Raw genomic sequence first — 17,854 nt, forward strand, 5'->3', positions numbered from 1 at the left:
AAAACTACAAAAGGCTATACATTGCTTTTTAAGTGAAAAGTAGGCATTTCCTTTATTCTGTGGATCTGCATTTGGTAACAGTTAAGCCTGTGATCAGGTGGCACTGCTATCATCACAGCCTGCTGCTTGCTGCAAACAGCTAATCTGCAGGCCTGCAGCTTTCTGGCCTCCCATCTTCTTGCAGAGGGCTTCTGGTCAGGCTTGGGTTTCTGGATTTCCTCAAGTCCTTGTCCTGAAACACAGTGAATATTCTTGATAGTGCCTGCACCCCACCAGGCCCAAGTGCACAGATGGCACTGCTGAACAGCAAAGACTGAGCTAGCTGGCACTATACTGAGGACAGACAGGTCAGCCTATGGTGGCTTCACAAGCCAACTAGAACATCCTGACCACCTCAGTCCCATCAGCTTCCTTGCATACCTGCTGACTGGGACCCAGGGACCCAACAATGAAAGCAAGATACAGCCTGGGGTTTGTGGTCAGAGAAACCACAGGTAATTACGCTCATGGACTGCATGTGGTGAACACCCCAAGGCTTGCATTGAGTCAGCAGTACCACCTCAGAAAAGCAGTCAGAGAGGGTGCTTCTGAGAGCTGACATCCTAGCAGAGGAGGGGATAAAACTCAGGCAAAGGGGAGTAGTGCCAAGGCCAAGAGGCACACCTAGGCAACATGGGGCTTCAGGGAGGGAAGGACGGAGGACACGGAGCATCAAGTATCCTATAGGCCCAGCCTTCAGACTTGATGCCATGTCCCTCAGGTGTTCCCAGAGCCGGCAGAGGGGGCCCATATTCTGAACTCTGCCTCTTCCTGGTTGCAGGGTGGCAGCTTCCACAGGTACTCACCTTGCTGCTCAAAGCAACTTCTATTTCCGGGAATGGCGAGCACGTCGAGTTCTGAGCACATCAAGGTCATCAAGGTCATCAGAAGCAGTCAGGTGGGAGGGAACAGAGACCGCACCAGGACTTGGAGTTCTCTGAAATGTCAAAAAGCCAGGCCAGGGTAGGAAATGGGAAAGGGAGGACTCTGAGGACAGGGCCCACTACCGCCCTAACCCAAACATCAGGGACAGGCAGCTGCTAGAGTATGCTCCCCTAGGACAGTTACACGGGAGGAACTAAGTCCTAGCTTTTGGCAGTTTTGCCCCTCAGGTAGGGTTTCCGGCCATTAATCATTCCATGACAGCCACCCTCTTGCTCTGAAGTGCAGGCCGATGGAGGCAGAGACAAGAATATATCCTAGAGATTCCCAGGTCACCACCAGGAAAGGAGTGACAGCTGTGGGAAGGCTCCACACATCTGACCTTTGCAAGGGAGGAGGCTTGGTAGGACTCCTTGGAGTGGCCAGAGAAATGGGCCCACACGTCTTGTCCCTAGGCGCCTATGGGAAACAGACTGTCTTGCCAGGTCAGCTCTCTGTGAGCAAGAGATGTCTGAGAGAAACTTTGTACCCACAAGAGCAAGAACGAGGGCAACTGACCCATCCACTGTACCTACAGCCCACCCTAAGATCTTGTGTCAGGCCAGCCTCTCTACCTTGAGTTTAGATGTGTGGTGTGTGAGTGGGGCGGGGAGTGTGTCACATTAGAAGGCTGCCTCTCTCCTGCTATACCCAGCTCAGGAGAGGCAACTTTTGCTAAGCCCTTTTCGACCTGGGCGGACCGGACAAGCTTCCTCCTCCTTTAGAAACCACAGCCTTCTCCCTTGTACAACTTCCATCTGGCCAGCTCACTGTGCCCAGCAGACCCGACACACAGGCAGGCAGGCACTGCGGGCCCTTTGCCTGTCACAGGAGGTGGGGCTGCAGTCTAGCATCTGTACCTGTTTGGGGTCTGAGGCTGCCAGGCTGGTTTGTACTCTGCAGGCCATGCAGTCCAGCTGTCTAGTCCCGTCCTTGAGCTCCAGGTCACCAAGATCTTCACTGTCACTCTCAGAACCCACAGCCATGGCTGGTGATAGGGTGGTGGGGACACTGTTGGGGGGCAGAGTGGCCAGGAATGCAGGAAAGGAGAAGATAGCCAGGAAACGAGTCTTTAGCAGGAGGTAGGCTGGGTTGTCCTGGAATTGCCTCTGTACCAGCTCCAGGGAAGCTTGTAGGGCCCCAGCCTGGGGCTCAGGTGGGGCCCCAGCTGCCTGGCTGGCCACCAGAGAGGAAGCCTTCTGCTCCAGATCCTGCTTATGGAGGAGGAGGCTGGACAATGCTCGCAAGCTGCACAGGGAAGGGGGATGATAGGGCATCCTGCTCCCCAGTGGAGGCACACAAGCACCTTGGCACCCCTTCAGCCATGTCAGAGTGGCTGCCTCACTTTCCTGGGAAAGCAGACTTAGGTCCAAAGCCTTCTTTTCGGGCCTAGGTGTAGGTGGTATTTCCTGGCCCTGAGGTCCTTTGGGTTCTGTGTCTGTACTGGCTGGAGGCTGTTCCAGAAAAGCAGGAGTCTTGGCAGGGGAAGGTAGTTGTTTTGCTTGTAGTCCTATAGTCTCAGGGGTACTGACTGACTGGGGGAGGCCCACCACAGCTGGCACTTGGATAGGGAGCAGCTTCTGAGCTGTGAGAAGCCAGTTGACAGGCAGGCTTGACTTGGTTGCCAGGGGCTGCCCACTTGCCGGTGGGTTAAGAACTGGTGGCACACTGAGGGGTTGCACAGACAGCTGAGTGAGGTTGGGGGCTGCTGGGAGAATGGGCAGGACCTTGGGCAGGCTCTGCTTCTGGGATGTGGTACAACTCTGTCCTCCAGTACTCAGAAGGCAGCTTGTGGGGACCTGCCCGGGGGCTAAGGCTAGGCTCCTAAAAGCAGCAGGGGCTGCAATCTGGGTCTCTTTGTGAGAAGAATTTAGGGGACTGGTTTGTAGGTTGGGGGGCTGTTTGTCTGTGGCTGAGATCCCACCCACCTGCCAGGAGCCAGAAGGACTTGAATTGACCATCACTGGGGCCACAGGTACAGAGAGTTCTACACTGACCGTTGCAGGGCCGACTACTGGGGCACCATGGGAGGCTGGCAGCAGAGGGGGCTGGAGGGTCACAGGTGAGGGGAACAGCAGCTGGCTGTGGAGGGCAGCGAGAGGCTGAGTGGCCTTCTTGGCCTGGGCCTCACGGAGCCGCTTCTCCCGAAGCAGCTCAGATACAGTCTTAGGCTTTGGCCGGAGGCCATGTGGGGCTGCTACAGGAACTTGGAAGGGGGTAGCCTCAGCCCTGCAGGATCCCAGTCGTGGACGCCCTTTGTGGCTGGCTCTCTTTGCAGTTTGCTCACCTGGCATGCTTGGAAGACGGCAGCCTAAAGGATGAGACAACAGCTTGATGAGAACTGCAGGCCCCAGCTTACCTCATGGGCCCCCAACCCAAGGCACTCTTTTTACTGAGAGGGCAGCAGATACCAGAGGCAGCCCAACATGAGACTGGCTTCTATGTCTCTAGCATGTTCAAATCCCGGACCCTAATGTGACATAGCACAGTTCCCTCAAGCCCCTAGTGGCAGCCCAAAGGTGAAAGCCCAAGTGGTTTCAGGCCTTTCTAGCCTATTCTCAGGGCCACTGGCTATGTTGCTAAAGTTGTGGCTCAGACGCATGGCATGTCCCCCCACGAGAGAGACAGGAGCGGCATATGGTACCTGTGCTGTTCTTGGCATTAGAGGGTGCCTGTAATGAGAGAAGAGTCAGACTGCAGAATCTCTGCTGGATCCCAGGACTTCTTCCCACCCACCACCCAACTCTGGGGGCCTCCCCTCTGCACTCTGCTCAGGGGTCCTAGGAAAGGACAGCTGCTGCCGTAGGCTTTCCATATAGCCCCACTAGAAGCTACAGCCTATCAGGTTATCATGGGACAGTGTAGGGACTTGGGGCTATGGGAACCAGAGTTCTATTTTGGTTCACTGTCTCCCCAGGTGACAGGGCTCCAAGGTGATGCTTCTCCCAAACTAAGCTCAGAGTTTGGTTCCTAGAATATATAGTATTAGTGACTTGCAGAGACCAGGGCTCGTGCCAGCCAGCCCACCTGCCCACCCACAGCCTACCTTATACCTGCCTCAGGCTCTAATCAGACCTCTCAGGGGGCTGCTCACACAGATGACTCCCTGAGAAGGTATGGCAGGGACTGTTCTAAGGGAGAGTCACACTTTTGTATGGAAATGTCTAGGAATTGTCCCCAGCAAGGAAGGGTTGGGACACTGAACCTGGGTCACTCTAGGATAGGGATGGGCAGTATTGTTCTTCTTTTTGAGGCAAGGTCTCATGTGGCCCCAGCTGGCTTGAAACTTGCTATGCAGACTAGGTTGATTTTAAACTCATAGAGATCCGCCTGCTTCTGCCTTCCAAGTGCTAGGATTAAAAGCATATGCCACCACCCAATCTGTCCTCACTTCCTGTTGCCAGTGTGTGTTACCTGCTGGGTGTTCTGGCTGCCTGGCTGGAACAGTGCAGGTGGCTGGGTTTTCCTCTCTCGAACCACTTCCATGCAGCCTGCAGTATCAATCTGCAATAGCTAAGAGACAGGAGAGTAAGAGCCACCCTGCTCCACCCTGCACTGGCCAGGCCCAAAGATGGTCAAGGAGCTGGCAAGCAGCCCTGATGACGGCTGTCTCAGGAGCGCACCCAGACTCCTAAAGGGCGGTCAAGACAGTCTGAGAGCCTACAGCTTGGACTTGGGTTCCATGCTGCTGTCCCTTCTTCCAATGAGGGACAACACAGGCTCCTACCATGTCCCAAGCCCGCCTTCTCCTCATCTTAGACCTGGGTCTGGGTGCTTATCTCTTTTCTAAAGTCACTGTTTAACTCAAAAGATGGCAAATGCTGAAGAGCCAAAGATCTTTTCACATTAGTCTGCTGAAAGCTGTAGGCTACCAGGAAGCCGGGATGTAATGACGCTCATGTGTGAACCTACTGCAGGCTTCCTATTTTCACCAGAAGAATAGAACACAGCAGCTAGCATCCTGCCGGGGCTTACCTGAATAAACAGTGTGAACACAGGAGTGCTGGCCAGGCGGGCACTCTCCAACCGCATCCTGATGCTGTCAGCTAGAGAATAAAGGCAAAGAGGCTCCAGTTTTGAAGCTCCCCTAAAAAAGGATCCCCAAGACAGAGGAAGGCAGAGCAGCCGCAGAGCTCTACACTACCTCAAAGAGCAGAAGGTATGGCCCCAAATCTCACTGGTACCCCAAATCTGGCTGCCCCTTGTTTCACAAAGGCAGGGAGAAAAAGAGTGGCCCAACTGCCCACTCACAAACCCTTCAGGGATGGTCCTATCTGTCCTGCACAGACCTGCCCTCTCAAGGACCCATTCAGGCTACTCGGCTATGGATCAGTCTGCCACAAGGAGTGGCACTTGCTCCCACTCTGGGTCCAGGAAGTTCCCCAAAGAGCCCTGGGTAGTACCTTGAGTCTGTATTGCTGCAGGTCTCTGGGGAGCTTGTGTGCAGGCCAGGTTGATGTCACCCACCCAGGGTATCACAGCCAGCAGAAGCCTGTGCTTAAGGAGCCTGCGATGTAGAGCTTGTCTCTTGCGTCTCTGCTTATTCTGGAAAGTTCCATGCCACAGCCGCCGCAGATGGGGCCCAGCCATACAGTTACCAGGGTCAGACTCTGAGCGTGAATTAGGCAGGGGTGGCTGCCTCGGTCTTTCCTTCACCAGTGTGTGGCTCTGGGTAGTTGGATGAGTCCTGATTAACTTCAGCACTTTTTCTAGGGGCACTTTCAACACATGCTATATATCAAAAGAGACCCTGTGAGGCTGGCTGGCTACAGCAGGATCTGGTACAGGCCTGCCATTGTGCAGGTTTATACCTCCTTGTGAGAGCACCACTTGCTATTTGGGAAAGTACTCTGTGGTAAGGTTAATGTGGTCTTAAAGTCGAGCCTGGCTTAGCTCCCACTCGAGGAGACAGACGCTCTGGCCCACATGGCAGGCAGTGCCATGGCTGAGCTGAATGCATTGTCCCTCCAGCAATCAATCCCCAGTGCAGAGAAGCAGAGTAGCCTGGGCATTCCAGAGGCTGCTCCAGTCACTGCCAGAGCTACATCTGGCTGGCCCCAGGCCCAATTCTGAGGACAGAGGGGAACAGGTAGATGCACAACCAGTCAAGTTGGACGGACACTACCCAAGGACACCTCCCGGACTCACAGCAGTTGGAGGTGGGGGAACTGCCCACTCAGATGTGCCCTGAAGCAGATGTCCTTACAGCCTTTAAAGCAAATGACTTGGGGACAGTGTAGGCTGCAGCTCCTATGAAGGCCATTGCTACTGCACAACTCTGAAGCCAGCCCTAAGCAACAATTTTAGTGAGTAAAGGGACAAGGCTTTTGCTAGGTCAGAAACCAAACCGCCACACTGTCCAGAGTGATAGCTGTTTTGAGCACTAGAAGCACCGAGCACTCGCTACTGTCCTTGCTCACATTCTAAGGTATACTGGGACCTACCTTGCATGCCGGACCCTTTGCACTTGCTAGCTGAGTGTCTGAGAGGTGGAAGCATTGGACTCCTCTTGGAACAGTGCTGTGGGTCTCACAGGGCACCTGCATCTGGTTTTTCTCAGGCACAGAGACTGTGGTAGAACCTTCCTTGTGGTGATTTTGAGTGGCATCCTGAGTGCAGCAGGAGACAGCAGGGTGTACTGGGTAGCACCCTGTCCCTTCTCTCTGTGACTGGCTGGTGATCAGCCTGGTAGGAACCCACAGGTCAATGTCTGGCACTCTGTACTGCAGAGGGGCCAATGTTCTGCTGTTCTGCAGAGACTCCTCCAGCTCCACATCTGAGTCCTCACTGCTGCTGCTGCTGCTGCTGCTGCTGCCGCCGCCGATGCTGCCCCCACAGTCCTCACTGCCACTGCTGCTGCTGCTGGAGCTCCACTGGCTACTGTGACGGGGCCTCTGCCCTCTCCTCCTCTGGAGATGCTGTTTCTTCTGAGGGGAGGAAGAGGCTGCTTCAGGTCTCAGATACCCAGGCATGCAGGTAACAGAGAAACAGGACACCCTATGGAGAGGTCTGGGAGCAGAGCACACTGCTGCAGAGGTATGCTCTCCCTCTGCCCTTGGCCTTCTGATAAGGACGTGCAAGGGCCAGTAGAGCCTTTGCACTCCCTTCCCAACCACTATCATACCTCATCTTGCCCAAGTACTCTCACAGGTTATGGTCATAACAGATACACAGAAAGCAAACAAATGTCTCACCCTGGCCAAGATTTTCCACTTGCTCAGACACTGGGAGCCTGACCGATGGGGAAGTTCTGAAGCTATTCTTGCCCAGTGACCTGCAAACACAGCCACAGTAGACCAGCCTCTAGGACAGAGGCTAGGTCATCAGGATGAGCTTCCTTCATGTGCTTGGCCAGAGGGGCTGTTTGTCAGCATGTGAATCTCAAGGCTGCCCAGCCTGAAGAAGCTCTGGCACACACGGGTAGGAAGGGAAGGTCACTGCAGGCCCTGTGCGTCCGTTGCACTCAGGCTCTGTACCTAGTGCTGCAGAGGGATGCACGCACATGCACTTTAGGAAAGTGTGACAACAGGTGAAAAAAATCTTTTGTGTTTTGCAAGTCCCTGAATCATATTTAGCTTTTTTTTTGAGATGGTATCACAACATCAGCAAGATTTGGCCACACTTAGCTCTCCCCTGCCCTGTAGTAAAAAGTTGAGAAATACAGCAAATGCAAGTTACAAAAGATTTAACTGAAGCTGGGCTGTTATGTGTGTGAATGCGGCTTGCACATGCCTCCTGAGGGCCAGGATTAAAGGCATGCACCACTTTGTCTGGCTTCCCAATCTTCCGTAGTGAATATCTACACATTTGTAATGGGGAGCGTGGGGTTGGAGCTTGGAGGCATGCTTGCCTAGCTGTAGTGAGGTCCTAGATTCCATCCCCATCCCCACCCCCAAAAGAGAACAAACAGCATTTGCAATTGGGAAGGCTGAGAATGAGGCCGAGGCTGACTTGAGGACAGCCTGGGATCCGGAAGATGGCCTGCAAGAATTTGCAGTATGATCAGAGGCAGCAGCAGCAGGTAATGTCCGACAACTCACCAACACCATATTTTTCTATTAACTGGATCAGCTGCTGTTCTTCTTTTGCATTCCACCGTCCCTTCTTCAAGCTGAAATGTAATCTTCTGATGTAGCTGAAAATGGTGTGGAAACAGAGAGACACTTAGATGCTAAGACCCCCTTCACTGCTCTCCGGCCTTCTCAGTGATTTCTTAGGATAATTACCACAACAAGCAAAAACAGAAACAAAAACAAAAAAACAAGACAAAATAAAACAAAACAAGATGGACTTTATCAAAAATTATTTTGAGACAGGGTTTCTCTGTGTAGCTCTGTCTGTCCTGAAGCTTGCTCTGTGGACCGGGCCGGCCTACAGAGTTCTTCTTCTTGCCTCTGCCTCCTAAGAGCTGCCACCACCCAGCACATTTTGAAAATTTTATGCTTTAAGGCGGTGATTCTCAACCTTCCTAATGCTGTGACCCTTTAATATAGTTCCTCATGACATGGTGACCCTCAGCCATAAAAGTATTTTTATTGCTACTTTATAACTAAATTTGCTACTGTTATGAATTGTAATATAATTATCTGTGTTTCTGATGGTCTTAGGCGACCCCTGTGAAAGGGTCATTTAACACCCTCCCCAAAAGGGTTTGAGAACCACTGCTTTAAGGCATCGTCTAAAGAAAGGAGAAAAGAGCCATTGACTAGAGTGTGTGCAAATCATGCATCTGACTAGGAACTTGCATTCTAAACATGTAAAAGCCAGTAATCCAAAAACAGGTAATTTAAACAAGGAAGGGACTTGACAGATGTTTTCCTAAAGAGATGTATACATGTAAGAAGCCAGCAGGCACAAGCAATGAGACTCCACAGTTAGCCACGAGGGGCTGCTAGGGGATGGTTCTGTGAGAGTCCACTCAACAGGCACCCGGAAGGGTGCACAGCCTCACATGCTGCTTGTGGGAGCAGAAGAGAGAGACATTTTGCACAAAGTCTGGCAGTTCCTCCAAAAGCCAAACATAAGAGTCACCGACCCAAGGACATTCCTGAGATAAATGAGCATGTTTCCATAAATATTTGCCCCAAATGTTCAGAATGTTCTCAAGGCTTGTGGACCTTTTATCCAAATGTATCACACAGCATCTATCAGAATGACCTTCCCTGCAAATGCCAGGACTCTGAATTTGTACCCCACACTCTCTTCCTGACAATGAAGGACATTCTACGAACATTCTTGTCCAGTATATGAGCTCCTGGGACACTTGAAACATCTGAGTTTTGCAGGTACAAATTATACTGCCCAGCACAATGCTGCCCAGCACAATGCTGCCCAGCACAATGCTGCCCCAGGCTCTGGTTTTTCTGAAGGCTATAATCTGCACCCCAGGAATACTTGTTAGTGTGGTGTGTGTGTGTTTTTTTTTAAACAATTCCCTTACATGTGTGAAATATTTCACTGTGGTTTTGACTTGCATTCCTGAAATAAGTGACTGTGAGCATCTTTTCATGGGCCCTTTGGCTACCTATGCATCTCTGGAGACAAGTTTGTTGAAGATTTGCCTGTTTTGAATAGGATTCTGCCAGGGCTGCTGAGTATAGATTTCTTTGTAGAGTGATCAAGATGGTTTACATTAACAAGGTAAACTAAAATACATCTGAATAAACCACTGAAAGAAAGTAGGGGAAAAGGAGAGGACCTCTCTGCTGGGCCCTTCCCACCAGCAGTGTGGGAGGACAGGGGGAAGGAGAGGATCTCTCTGCTGGGCCCTTCCCACCAGCAGTGTGGGAGGACAGGGGGAAGGAGAGGACCTCTCTGCTGGGCCCTTCCCACCAGCAGTGTGGGAGGACACCTGCGAGTCACCACCAGCTTTTGACTCCTCATAGACAACAGACACATCAAAGTCTTGCTTCCTAACAGTGCCAGCCCCAGTTTGAAAAGCCCCTGTGGGCTATCACTTTGGGCCACTGTCAACCAGCCTGCCTACAGAAGAGTGTGAGTCAAAGCAAGTCGCTCCTTCAGCCAGTGCGGGCAACTCACCGGTCTCTGCACTGGGCATCGCTCCTACCTGGCACCTCTTCCCGGATTTTAAACCAGTCCTGCGCCCCATACTTGGCAACAGCTTGAAGCAATTTCTGCAGGGAAGAAGCAAACAGAAAGAAGCTCCACAGGAAAGCCATTCCCTCCCCACCCTGAGGTCTCTCAGCTAAGACGGGCATATGACTGCACTTAGGACAACCAGTCAAACTTCCCGGGAACAGTTTTCTCTGGGTGCCAAACTTACAGCATCTTCCTCTGGGGCCCAGAATCCCCTTTTCAGGCTGGGATCTAAGCTCTTGGTCCAACGGTAGATCAGTTGCATGGAGTCTCTCCCTTCCATGAAGTAGACAACTAGGGACAGAGAAGACTGGGATTCATCTATCCTATATACGCAGTAAGCAGGGACAGGGGTCCTTCTAGAAGCTACAGAGAAAAGTTACTCTATCACCAGGACCCTCCTCCCACTTCTCCCTAGTATAACTGTAAACCCTTCCGCAAGTCTCTGCTTCCAGGCACCTGGGGCCTCAGGCCACTAGGCCTTGGAGCAGGTCAATGAACTGGAAGAAGCTACTGGATATGGTGGGCTTACTCCTGCGGTATGGAATATGGTTCCCAACGCGCATCTCTTGGACCAGCTGGGTGAGCATGTGGTCTTCCTCTGCTGTCCACTCCTTGCGTTTCAGGGCTTTGTTGTACTGCTGGAATTTCTGCAGGCACTGGAAGGCACTGCGACTTGTCTTCCCAAGGCCAAACAGAAACAAATGGGAATTATTAGCCTGCACATGCAGAAATACCCAGAACAGCCTTCCAGGAGACCCAAGTGCTTCTGGGAGACAGGTGGGCCTGAGCCACAGGCAGCACTCTGTACAACAGAACTCTCCTCTTCCAGGATAGTTTGCTAGACCATGGTTGGGACCTAGGACAGGAGCAGTTCAAAGAGGACTCTATGGCTTATAGAAAGAAAACCTGGCCATAGACAGCTCTGTTGTTAATCCCAGCATAATCCTGAAGCAGGAAAGGTGTCTTGAGTTTGAGGTAAATGCTATTATTTTCACAGAGAAGATGGAATTTAAAGTTAAAAAGATGAAAAAGACAAATTTCTTTAAATGCACAATTTACCAAACAATTCCCAATGTTTGCTGTGTGTACCAAACTATACCCCAAGTATAAACTTGGGGTGGTGAGCCCAAGCCCAGAAGCCCACGTCCTCCCAGCTTTCTAAGGTCTCCCAGGTTGTAGTCCTTACCCCAAGTTCCTCTGCAACCAAATGCCACTCGAGGTGGCCATGTGTGGCAGCGATAGCTTTTAGCCTCTCTACTTCTTCTGTGCTCCATTCTTGCTTACTGATGCTCGGATGCTCAGAACTCTGCCAGAACTTCTGGATCTCCTCTGCACTTCGGGCTCCTTCAAACTACACCCACGAGAACAAAGCCTTCAGAAGGGTTGCTGAGGCCGAGCATACCAAAGATATAGCTCCTAGCTGAGCTGTCACTGTCTGCTAGCCAGTGGCTTCTGTGGCCATGAAGCAAGTGGACTCATTTGTGCAGCCAAACTGCACTGAAGACTGTCTATCTCAGGAGCGGGAGGGACCTTGTCAGCTGGGGAGGGTCCCATGAAATCCTTTGCCACTTCAACTGCCAGGCATACTTGGACTAGAGACTTAATGGGTTAAGGCACAAGGGATGGTGAAGGTTCACCACCTAGTTCCCACCACACTTGGGTTAGAAGCGCGACAGCAGCAGTGGGTGCCCAGGTCTTCCTAACTTACATTAATATTGGAGATCTTCTCCCAGTCGTGGCTGTCCAGCCGGTTCCCCAGCAGTGCTTCCTCTGGGAGCTGGCTAAAGCAAAGGACAAGAAGCTGGAGTCATGCAGTCCTGAGGCCCTTCCCAGGACCCAGAGAGCCCCAGCTTACTTGATGTCCTGAACCTCCTTCTCTGCTTCCTTAATCTGCTTCTCCAGGGCCTGCCTTTCCAACTCACTAGAGACTCGGTTCTGTTTCTCCTGTAGGTACTCAAGCCTGCAAGGTAGGTAGAGAGGAGAAGAGTTGCGGGTGGGATATACTGTGAAAGCTGAGGCCCTGCTCTCTGAATTGTTCTTGTTCAAGCCTCACAGCTCAGTGTTGGAAAGCCTGCACAGGAATGTGCTTTCTCTCCTGCCTTGATCCCTTACCACAAAAGAAGACCTGGCACCACCTCTGAGGTACCCCTACCACCAGAATAGCACCATCCAGGGTAGGAGTTGCCAGGTTGTTTACACTGGCAGGTGGTAATTGCTTGTATCTCAAGAGTCTGGACCCTCTGCCAGTTCTTATCTTCCAGGACACAGACATCTCAGGCAAGCTCAGCTTAGTTTTGCAGCTAAACAGAACTGTCTGGGAGGGAAGAGCCAACTCTCTCACATTCCAGGAAAACCGCCATTTCCACCGTCAATACTGAGCACCAATATTGTCAGCACCAGAGCTGATGTGTCTCTTAGGGCTGGGCCAGAGGGCACTAGCCATCTCTGGACTTGTGTGTTCAATATTGATGGTGGCAATCTATCAGAACAATAATGCTCCCATTATTCCATTAGGCACCACATGATACCTTTGGTCATGTGATATGTACCCATCAACAGACACTGACATCACAGTGCTGAAAGGGCAGCAGGAGAGACAGAGCACGCTAGGATGAACCTCACCAGCCCCACAGCTACCTGGCTTCCCACTATGGGGAAGGCTATGATGACCTGTTTCCAGACTTACTTCAGCAATTTGGGCTGAAGCAGGCGTTGCAGGCGGTCACTCACTACAGACTTCCTGAGCAAGGATTTCTCCCAGTGTTTCCCTGAGAAGGAAGAGATAGTGATGTGATGTCATACGGTTTTGCTTGCTCCACGGACATACATGTCCACTGAATCCTCTGTACAATCCTAGCCTACCTACTGCCTCCTGCTCCAGAAAGCTAGTGGCTACATATCTGGATGCTAGTAAGGTGGCTAGCCAGACCCCCTTCTAATCCATGAATCCATCTTCCACCCAAAGGCTAGCTCAGGGTCTTCTTTCAGGGTTAGATGTTCTAACCCTGAATAGCTAGATTTGGGAAGGCTGAATGTATGGCTCAGCCTGCACCCCACTCAACACTGGAAAGGCAAAGTGTCAAGTGGTCAGTCCCAATGATGAAGTCCTGAAGGAGTTCATGATGCCATAAGTAGGCCCGCGAATTACAGCATAGGCCTAGAAGAGGCCAGGCTGTGGGGATGTCCTCTGTGGGTTTCATGGTGGGAGGACGCTCATCCAAAAGCCTGCTTGGATTCTTACACTTGGTCACCAAGAGCTGTTCAAAGGCCTTGATTCCCTGGGCAGCCTTCTCCCGTGTTTCTTCATTGGCAGGAGGCCCCTGTCAGAGTGTACAGTGTTATAACATGACACATCAACTACATGTACCCTCCAGGGTACCTGCTGAGCCGCAGAATCTTCCCTCCAGCCTCCTCATGCGCTGCCCACATGTAGCCCAGGCCCAAGGCTTCTGTACTATGAGCTACTATGAGTGAAAACTCTGGACATGAGCCACCCAGGAGAAGGAAGTGGCCAGAGACCCAGGAAGATGCAGGCATACAAGGCCATCAGCAGTTTCAGATGTATACTACTGACTTGCTAAATGCTGTGACTCTTAAGGGAAACAAAACCCAGAGGGCAGATGTCCAGTTGGAAGCCTAGCCTCTCATCAAAGGATGATGAAGAGAATATTAACCCTACAGACCCAAGGGAACACACCAGTACTCACCACTCCAGTGACCTTGTCCTTGAAGTATGGTTTCAGGAAGTGGCCTATATACATGTATGAAGGCAGGCTTTTGCCATCCTTCACCTTGGGGCATTTGGTCCCAGCCAGATCAAACAGGATCTCCTCCTGGGACAAAAGCACGGCCATCAATGGGCCAGGTAGAGAAAGAGGGCAGGATGTAGATGAGCAGATTCACTTTGAGCTCTGTTCTGGGAACTGTGAGGTACTGGGGGTCAGGAGGGGTTACATAGGTGTTGAGTAGGCCATCTTACCTGCTGCTCCTGGTTCTGGGCTAGCAACTGGCTAACCTCTGCCAGCTTTTCCCGGATCACCTCCTGGTAGACCATATTTAGCTGCAGACAGGTCTCAGGGTCTTCAGGGAGAGCTTTGTCCTTGGGGTCCTCCTCCTCCTCATTGCTGCCCTCACTTGACCTTTCTTCTTCCTGGTTAGGAGCCAGAAATGGAGCAGGAAGAGATGGGACACAGGTAGCCCCCTCCTTTTTGCAAAGCTCAAGCCTAAGCCCATGAGGGACTGAGGCAGCCCTAGTATATGCCCACTGAATGTGGAACCCTACTGGAAGGAGGGAGAAGTTATACAGAGCCCATTATCCTCAAGCTACAGGGTGTGCATCTTTTCAAACCGACATGAGATCTACTTGTAAAGTGCATGCTGGGGGTCGGGGGTTGGTGTACCTTAGCAGGCAGCTTCCATTTTTGCAACAGACATCTCTGTGGAGCCTGAACTTCACAGCAAGTTTGTGTCCCTATCCCCACCACCTCAAGTATCAGATCTCAGCAAGAAAATTCCCTGCATAGCAACCAGGGTCAAACCCTGAGAATGCCAAATGTCCAGTGTGTCAGTCTATTGAGCAGACACATGGTCCTTAAACACTATGAGACTCTATACTCGTTTATTTGGTAAGGAAATCAGCAAAATGAACAAAGCATGGTTAGCAACACTTGTATGACTAGATCTCTGCCAGATGTTTTCCTAAGTCATCCATGGTGACCACCATCTAGACTGGAAAACAGAGGCACAGTGGGTTAGCTGTGGAGCAGGTCCCAGATAGGCTGCCTCGCACATCTGATGTTTTGACTGTGAGCTCAGGAAAAGCCAGCAGCTGTAGTCACCAGCCTGTTAGAGTGGCTACTTCTATGGATAAACTTTAGTTTTGATAATAAATTATATTCAGGGATATAGCTTGGTAGAGTGTGAGCTTAGTGTGAATGAGCCCCTGGATTCCATCTCTAGCACCACAAAAATAAGTATACACTTTGTGATGCCTTATTTTTCACAATACATAGGCATTAGTTGTAGAAAACCCCACAGGGATGCAAACAAAGCCCTCTTGGGCCAGTTTGGAAGAGAGTGACAGATATGACCCAGCAACCCTGCCTGGCAAGCAACAATTACCAAGACGGGGGCAACAGCAGTCTCCAAGTCCTCCTCAGGCAGGGAATCTGTAAGAGGCACAAGCACACTGTATTGGAGTGGGAGCACGAGTAGCAAGAGTACACTACAGACAAAAGTGACCGCTCATAACAGGGTCTCACTGGAGTGCTATCCATTAAGCTCAGGGAAGAAGTTCTGGTTATCTGGGCCATGGAGACTACTGAAGATAGGCTGAACTCTGGGCCCTCCTCTCCCCACCAGGATTCACCACTGCCCAGCGGGCCCCAGGCCAGATGGCAGCAGGCATGGGTCTCCACATATAGTCAGCAGCCCTGACAGCTAAGACTGAGAGACTGGAACAAACTTTCTTACTGAGGTAAAAGCAGAGGACAGTTTGGGCAAGAAACAGAGTCTGACCATAGAGCAGTCTTCAGCCTAACAGAGCTAAAGGGCACACAGAACTGTTCCCGCCGTGTATGCTAAGCCAGGCACACTGGCACACCTGCTTCCGAGTCCGAACTGAGACTGGATTCAGAGACCTCAAAGTGGATGCTGGAGGATCCAGGATACAAAATCCTTTCAAGTTCCTGGATCTCTTGTGTTATTTTTTCTCGTTCAGCGTTGATGTCCATGGCTTCAGCCTGCCTTCAGAGTATTATGAAACATGAGAAATTGAGTGTGCCTGGATCTCATTCTCTTTCAGACACTCTCTTTTCACCCAGGAACTGCTCTTGACTCAACACCTGAAATGACCCTACTTTCCCTGAGGCTATCACCAGCACAGGTAAAAACACTTGCCTCTGTCCCTAAGGTGCCCAGCTGGTCACCAAGTGCAGAAAGTGCAGCGCCAACAGATATCCATCCCCTGTGATCTAAACATATAAAAGGAGCTGTAGGTGCACTGTTCTGCACAGTGCTGAATGGCTAGCCGCCAGAGCATGGCTCTGCTTTGTCCATGATTTATCTTTTCAGAACACCACAGTGATGTCTGACACTGAGCAAGTATCTGCTAAAGTACAAAGGATGCTTTTTCTTTGGTACACTATAAGCGAAGTCTGAAGGCAGAAGAAATTTGGAAGAGAAGAGTGAAAGACTATTATAGAAAACACAAGCTCAGGTGGGTGAGATGGCTCACCATGAAAAGGAACTTGCCACCAGGTCTAATGACCTGAGTGCAGTCCCAGTAATCAATGGTGAAGAGACCCTACTCCAGGTTTCCCCCAGACCCCTTCCCCACCCTTGGCATACTCACACACACACAAGTAAAAAAAACAAGTATAATAATTATAAAAAGCTGGGTGGAGAAGTCAGGCAGAGTGGCACAGGCTTTTAATCCCAGGAATCAGGAGGCAGAGGCAGGTGGATCTGAGTTTGAGGCCAGCGTGGTCTACAGAGTGAGTTCAGGGTCAGGCAGAGTTATAAAAGAAACTTTGTCTTCAAAACCAAAACTAAACAAAAAGCTGAGTGTGGTGGCACACAATTTAAATCCCAGCACTTGGGAGGCATAGCTAAGTGGATCTCTGCATTTCAGACTATTAATGAGATACTGTTTCAAACAAAAACCAAATACAAGTTCACACCCAGAGCCAGAAATGAAGAGAAGCATCCTGTTGACTTCTTCCTAAGTAGATGATAGCAGTCTTAACTGACTGTAACAAAACAAAACAATCCCCTTCAACGACATTCCTTACTTATACAGGGAACATTTGTCAACCAACTTGGCTAGAAGCAGCCGGATCTGCAGACCTAGTAACAACCATTGCCACTGGATGCCTGGTCTCGAACGAAAGAGTAAAGTGTGTTTCGAGGCAGCAGCAATTCCATCTCCTCCCATTGCATCGCCCACGTGAAGGAAGAAAAAAAAAAAAAAATCACACGTTCAAGTCCTGAGTTGGGAGCCACAGTACGCCTTTACTGACATCAGAGACACTTTGCTGCTGTCCCTAACTCCGGGCAAGGCAGTTGGGGGCCAGTGCAGCCTTCGTGGCTGGATTCGATAAGCCAGGGGTGGCCGCAGGTGCTGCAGCGTGTGCAACGGGTTAGAGCAGCGGTTAGGAGCACAGCACTGTACAAATCCGGCCCTGCATCTCACCAGCTACGGGACCTCGGCTGGGCTCCGGGCGCTAACTTTCGGCTCCAGCAATGTCATCACCACGCCAGGCCTCGGTTCCCCCGTGCTGACTGCCCTGCCCTCCTGGACACAACGCCTGCTAGCTGCCGCCCGCCAGTCCTCACCTGCTAGGCCTCCCTTCCACACTTCACAGCCAGCTTCGTCGCCCAGGCGACCACACGCAGATCATACTTCTGGCAGAAGCGGAAGTCCGTAGCTTGCACCGGAAGTCCCACCCAGGCCGCGGCGCAGGGCATGCTGGGATGTATGCTGAGGGGCTGGGCCCTAGCTAAGAGCTCCGCTTTCTCCAGGTTCGCTAGGTTTCGTACTTAGTCCCTGGCGTTCTGGTTTTGGATAATGATCAGTGTGTCACCAAGTAGTTTGCTGCGTATGGCATCCTCGGAGCCCACAACCTGGGACCGCCAGAAGTGGACATTCATTCACTGAGGAATATTCTGCCTGGCCAAAACATCACAGAGCTGCTGGCTAAGGGGAGTTGGGAGGCGGGAAGGTCGGTCTCACTTTTTTTTTTTTTTTTTTTTTCCTCGAGACAGGGTTTCTCTGTGTAACCCTGGCTGTCCTGGA

General features: G+C 51.3%; 1 protein-coding gene across 6 annotated transcripts; it reads right to left on the bottom strand.

Annotated features, from left to right (window-relative positions):
- Positions 1-21: 21 nt before the first annotated feature.
- Positions 22-17,504, bottom strand: Snapc4 (small nuclear RNA activating complex polypeptide 4). 6 transcript variants are annotated; one of them, XM_076937633.1, is made up of 24 exons: positions 17,395-17,504; positions 15,958-16,031; positions 15,662-15,800; positions 15,181-15,227; positions 14,039-14,209; positions 13,767-13,892; positions 13,301-13,379; positions 12,746-12,827; positions 11,915-12,019; positions 11,768-11,840; positions 11,246-11,410; positions 10,589-10,736; positions 10,244-10,350; positions 10,000-10,094; positions 8,001-8,095; positions 7,155-7,234; positions 6,405-6,887; positions 5,364-5,628; positions 4,936-5,006; positions 4,375-4,473; positions 3,605-3,632; positions 1,821-3,271; positions 846-976; positions 22-232 (listed from the first exon to the last, which is right to left on the bottom strand). In XM_076937633.1, the coding sequence occupies exons 3-23, from the start codon at positions 15,789-15,791 to the stop codon at positions 866-868; spliced, it is 4,011 nt and encodes a 1,336-aa protein (XP_076793748.1). In that variant the 5' UTR covers positions 15,792-15,800; positions 15,958-16,031; positions 17,395-17,504; the 3' UTR covers positions 22-232; positions 846-865. The 6 variants fall into 6 exon arrangements, with proteins under 6 accessions (XP_076793748.1, XP_076793750.1, XP_076793751.1 ...); XM_076937635.1 differs by having other exon boundaries at positions 15,954-16,031; XM_076937636.1 differs by lacking the exon at positions 15,958-16,031 and having other exon boundaries at positions 17,395-17,499.
- Between the last annotated feature and the right edge of the window lie 350 nt (positions 17,505-17,854).

The sequence above is a fragment of the Arvicanthis niloticus genome, chromosome 6 (genome assembly GCF_011762505.2).
Source record: "Arvicanthis niloticus isolate mArvNil1 chromosome 6, mArvNil1.pat.X, whole genome shotgun sequence".
Taxonomy (NCBI): Eukaryota; Metazoa; Chordata; class Mammalia; order Rodentia; family Muridae; genus Arvicanthis; species Arvicanthis niloticus.

Excerpts from the sequence above, each read along its gene's own strand:
- Snapc4 (XM_076937633.1), bottom strand. The coding sequence starts at position 15,791 with ATGGACATCAACGCTGAACGAGAAAAAATAACACAAGAGATCCAGGAA. Across the intron at positions 15,228-15,661 it reads CAGTTCGGACTCGGAAGCAG|ATTCCCTGCCTGAGGAGGAC; the intron begins GTGTGCCAGTGT and ends TGCCTCTTACAG. Across the intron at positions 5,007-5,363 it reads TGCAGCAATACAGACTCAAG|CTGACAGCATCAGGATGCGG; the intron begins GTACTACCCAGG and ends TTTATTCTCTAG.